The sequence below is a fragment of the Temnothorax curvispinosus genome, unplaced genomic scaffold, assembly GCF_003070985.1.
Source record: "Temnothorax curvispinosus isolate PA1 unplaced genomic scaffold, ASM307098v1 QBEX01001820.1, whole genome shotgun sequence".
In the NCBI taxonomy this organism is placed as follows: Eukaryota; Metazoa; Arthropoda; class Insecta; order Hymenoptera; family Formicidae; genus Temnothorax; species Temnothorax curvispinosus.
In genome coordinates this window covers 6,739-11,476 of record NW_020211600.1, presented here as the reverse complement: position 1 = coordinate 11,476, position 4,738 = coordinate 6,739, and the positions used below count along the sequence as shown (strand labels likewise).

The 4,738-nt window shown below is 28.9% G+C and overlaps 2 protein-coding genes across 2 annotated transcripts; both read left to right on the top strand.

Annotated features, from left to right (window-relative positions):
• Positions 1–1,008: 1,008 nt before the first annotated feature.
• LOC112468638 lies at positions 1,009–2,672 on the top strand. The gene is made up of 3 exons (XM_025037920.1): positions 1,009–1,171; positions 1,617–1,736; positions 2,526–2,672. The coding sequence occupies exons 1-3, from the start codon at positions 1,028–1,030 to the stop codon at positions 2,670–2,672; spliced, it is 411 nt and encodes a 136-aa protein (XP_024893688.1). The 5' UTR covers positions 1,009–1,027.
• Positions 2,673–2,876: 204 nt separating this feature from the next.
• Positions 2,877–4,170, top strand: LOC112468639. The gene is made up of 6 exons (XM_025037921.1): positions 2,877–3,037; positions 3,130–3,246; positions 3,334–3,424; positions 3,583–3,728; positions 3,856–3,988; positions 4,060–4,170. The coding sequence occupies exons 1-6, from the start codon at positions 2,970–2,972 to the stop codon at positions 4,111–4,113; spliced, it is 609 nt and encodes a 202-aa protein (XP_024893689.1). The 5' UTR covers positions 2,877–2,969; the 3' UTR covers positions 4,114–4,170.
• The last annotated feature ends 568 nt before the right edge of the window (positions 4,171–4,738 follow it).

Here is a 4,738-nt window from a genome sequence, read left to right as displayed (position 1 = left end):
ATATATATTAGATAAATAATGTAATATTTCACAATATTTTGATTTAAAATATCAATTATTAATTTAATAAAGAGGCCATAATAGTATATTGTGCACCAAGGGGCGAAAGTAGCGTTTTTCAGACAAGTGTAAAGTTTGCAATCACACGAGTCTGAAAAAGCTTTCGCCCCGAAGTGCACACGATATTTTTCACAATATTCTTACGAAAAAAACACCCTAATAACACCCAAAAAAACACAAAATTTTCGGTGTCATTTTTGGTGTTTTTCTTAGCGTTAACGCTCAAATAGTGTAAACGCCATTTGGGGATCCGAAATTACGCTATTATTTTTTGGTGTTTTTTTGGTGTTTTTTTGGGTGTTATTTAGGGTGTTTTTTTCGTAAGGGTGTAGCTATCATCCTTTTATATATGTTCTTAGCCAACTATGCTGGACAAGAAATCACGGATCACAATAACCATGTATTTTCCACACAGCATAAGAAACCACTTTATATAGTATTCTCAATTTTATATTTATGTATGTTTATATGTATGTTTATAATAATATATAGAAAAATATATTTTATTATTAACGGTGGTATATTAAATTTGACAAATATTAAGTCAATAGTTGATATATCGAAATGTAAAACTGACCGTCTTGCTTTTCCTAAAGGATCAATAAAGTGAAACTTACGAGTTCACACACTACGAAACGAATGAATAAATGCGCTACTGAAAACTGGCAAATACGCGTGCGTGATCTTTTGTCAGAAAATTCATAAGTATTTACCTATGAGAAATAAACATCTGTTCTAGCTATTATCTTATGTCGCTTGATCACCGACTTATTTACAGATAAAATTGTTAAATTGCGCGTGTTCCTATCTCATGGCAATATTTTGTTACATTTACGTTAAATTTGATAATTTACGTTAGAATTTGAGCTAAAGTATGAAAAAAAAGGAGTAATACAATATACAACTGATAAAAAAAAAAGTGAACTGGCCTTTCCGGTGTCACACACATCTGCGTGCTCGTGAAGAAATGATCTGTATCGACTCTTTACATATTAGCCTCAATCGGTTTTTATTACTCACAGTTGGTCTGTGGCCTTATCAAAGGTCTAAACTTGTTCAACTTCAGTTCACATTGCTTTTTAGTGTTTTGGCGACCTTTATCCTAGGTCAGGTATGTTAATAATTTTAATTATATAATAACAAGATAAAAAATATAACGTTATTTTTAGCAATCTTTTATTTTGCGTTTTAATATATCAGAATCGTTATAAGACCGTCATAATATTAAATATGTTGATATTGATTTTATAACATGTGTTTGTTATTACAAAAAAAAATTTAATTTCTAATTTTGCTTAATATATTGCAGTTAAATAGCTTTCTCATGTTAAATTATTATACATTGTAAAACAATTAAAGACTTAGACCCTTTCTTTGGTTGCCTAAGAAAATAGATAATAATTTCAGTGTAATTGCAGTTAAATAGCAGTTAATTGCAGTTAAATAGCTTTCTCATGTTAAATTATTATACATTGTAAAACAATTAAAGACTTAGACCCTTTCTTTGGTTGCCTAATAATTTCAATGTAAAATTATATTTAAAAATTTCTTTGCAGTTTGCAACATTTCTGACATCACAATGTACTCCAGATCTCCTCATCAATGTTCTTGCATCTGCATTATTTTACATTAGCTTTGCAATTAAATATAGTTCATTTAGTATTAACGTTGAAGTCGTAAGTAAATTATACTGGCTGACAATTGAGAAGTTCGTGAAACTAAATCGTAAAATTTCATTTTATGATAAGCAGAAAGCAAAAAATAAATAAACGCTACAGAAAGAGACCAGTTTTTTTAGATCAGAGTTTTTTATACCAGCATGTAGTGTAAAAGAAAAGTTATATATAAATTTGTAAAAATTAATATTATAAAAAAAGGTCAACAATAAAGTTCATAGCATAACTCAATAATCAGTTCAAGATGGCTAATGAACTGACACAATAATTGAGGCGTTCTTCAAAACTTTAAAAATTTACATATGCTATATCTAACATTAATAAGTGAAACTGTACTTTTGAAGAATCCTGGGGATATTTCTTTCATGAAAGTATCCATGTCGATATTTCCTAAATAAATATGTTATATTATTGAGTTATGCAATTAACTAAATTTTTATTCGTTTTATAGATTTTATTTTTACATGTATATAAACAGATATTCTTTTCACGCAATATGCAGATAATAATTATGAAATTCTTCTGCAGTGTAATATGTTTAATTTATTTTATTTTATTGCTGATTAATTACATAAATATTAGCTATTCAGCTTCAATAATTTCTCGAGTATCATGCGGTATATTATATGTATATTGTATTCATATGTGTATTATTTTTGGGAAACAAGTTGTATTGTATAAAAAGATCAATTCTTCGGAAATATTTCCGAAAAAAAATCTTTTTATAAAATACAAACAAAAAAATGTTTTTAAAATATAATTAAGAAAAATAGTATGCAATATTGACAGATAAAGTGTTTGCTGGAGCAACTGCAGAATACTTGTAACGAGTTAACTGACGAAAATGAAATCAATATCATAAAACAGTATGCTATCTATGCAAAACGTTACACAATTGCATTTACATGTAAGACAACTGCTTTAAATTTACTTTGAATGCGAATTATTATATTTGGAATATTGTATTTAGAAAACTAAACGCGCGACCAAATTGGGTATAAAATTAAAATAATTGCGACAAATATAACAAGCACTGAAAAATATTTAAGGATCAATTATTTCGATAAAAAGTTTATTATAAACTCGCCGCGCGTTTTTTACACCTTACTGTCTATAAATGAAACTCGCACACGTATTTCGCCGCTGCTTGTGACAGAATACTTTGTCGATAAAAGATACTTCTACTTGATATTTTTCCATACAAATGCAGCCTTTTTTATTGGGTTAATTGCAATGATAGGGACAGGAACAATGTTCATAGTTTACTTACAACATGCATGTGGAATGTTTCAAATTGCCTGGTAAGGGAATAAATATAAAAACAAATATAAAAAATCTATCAAATTGGAGAAATAGAAAGGCCATTTAATGATGCCAAAAGAATCATTTACAGTTATCGTATCGCACGTACAATGACACTCGAAACTCTACGAAAAAACAGCTTTCAAAACGAATATTTGATATACAAGGGATTAATTTGTGCTGTGGATATGCATCGCAAAGCTATGAAGTTAGTATTTAATAAGCAATATGAATTATATTATATATAATAATTAGGACATAAAATACGCGCATATAATAATATTTTTATTTAAAGATTTTCTAACTCGACAATATCTAGATTTAAAATAATGTTCGCCCTTTTGATAATAACCGGTGTAATATGCGGAAGTCTTAATGTTTTTCTGGTAAATACTGCTTTTGTTTTATGAATATACTTATAAATAATAGTAATAAGATTAGTTACTACTAAATTTTCATTCATCAGACAATTCTAATTAATTGGTTTTTTGTATAATATTGATTTAATTTTTATGACAATTATTACAATATCCCTGTATTTTAGATTTTTCAGATGACATCCTTTGAATGTGATATTGAAGAACTTTCATTACGATTAATATTTATGATGTATCTCTTGTCTTACATGTTTGTAGGCAACTATATTGCGCAAGAAATTATGGATCATAATAATAATGTTTTTGTCACTGTGTAAGGAATTATTTTATGTAATAAAAAATACATTTAATATACTCGTAGTTTAAGAAAGGTATAATAAAACTGTTTGCAGACACAGATTTTATTTATATTTCTCAATTATTAATTAATCATCACATAGGTACAACGGTCAGTGGTACGTAGCTCCGTTGCAAATACAAAAAATGATACTGTTTCTCTTGCAAAGAGGTACCAAGGCGTTCACTATGAATATTGCTGGACTGTTCGTGGGATCATTAGAAGGTGCTGCTACGGTAAGAAATAACCTTTCAAAATAACTAACATATATTTTAGATTAAAGTAGAAAAGTCATGTCTTATTACAGTTGTTCAGTACTGGATTATCGTTTTTTACCGTTCTTTATTCTGTGCGGAATTGACCAAAAAAATCAACTAATAGTAAAATAATGAGAAAACTAGTGCAACTTACATGTCATAATCATATAATCACTAAGCTGACTAATAATTTAAATAACATTGTAAGGAATAATAAAATATGGAAGTGTTTTGAACAACGGTGTTTACAAAAAATTATTATTAAATTAATAACTCGGCTTATTTCGATATACGCGAGGTTTGGCTTTAACACTTTAGTATACTATTCAAGCCCGATTTTAATGAAATTTTACAGGTGCGTAGTACTTACTAAACGTAGACGTAGGCGTAGCCACTATTGTGGAGTTATAAAAATGCCTAGTTTCCGAGAAAATAAAATTTTAATTATTTGGCCTACTTAACGTTTTGCAAGATTTCGATATACAAAGATAATTAAAATTCAAAAATATTTTACTGAAATGTTTTTTTTCTTTCATTAATGTATTGAAAAACTGTACAGTGCGTACGTACAGTGTCGTCAAAATATCATTGTTCGGGAGGCGATCTCGACGAGATCGTCCCGATGTGAATCGCCGGAATTCGCCCAGAGATGAGCGCGAAAACGGTCGGTAGCGCGAGCTTTGAGTCTCGCTGAAGAATGTGGAGCGGGAAGAAACTTGAAGCCTCGTG

Bases quoted from the DNA above. Each gene is read 5' to 3' on its own strand.
- LOC112468638 (XM_025037920.1), top strand. From the start codon at position 1,028: ATGATCTGTATCGACTCTTTACATATTAGCCTCAATCGGTTTTTATTA. The intron at 1,172-1,616 runs GTATGTTAATAA...ATTTCTTTGCAG, and splicing joins CGACCTTTATCCTAGGTCAG to TTTGCAACATTTCTGACATC. The intron at 1,737-2,525 runs GTAAGTAAATTA...CAATATTGACAG, and splicing joins TTAGTATTAACGTTGAAGTC to ATAAAGTGTTTGCTGGAGCA.
- LOC112468639 (XM_025037921.1), top strand. From the start codon at position 2,970: ATGATAGGGACAGGAACAATGTTCATAGTTTACTTACAACATGCATGT. The intron at 3,729-3,855 runs GTAAGGAATTAT...ATCATCACATAG, and splicing joins AATAATGTTTTTGTCACTGT to GTACAACGGTCAGTGGTACG. The intron at 3,989-4,059 runs GTAAGAAATAAC...GTCTTATTACAG, and splicing joins CATTAGAAGGTGCTGCTACG to TTGTTCAGTACTGGATTATC.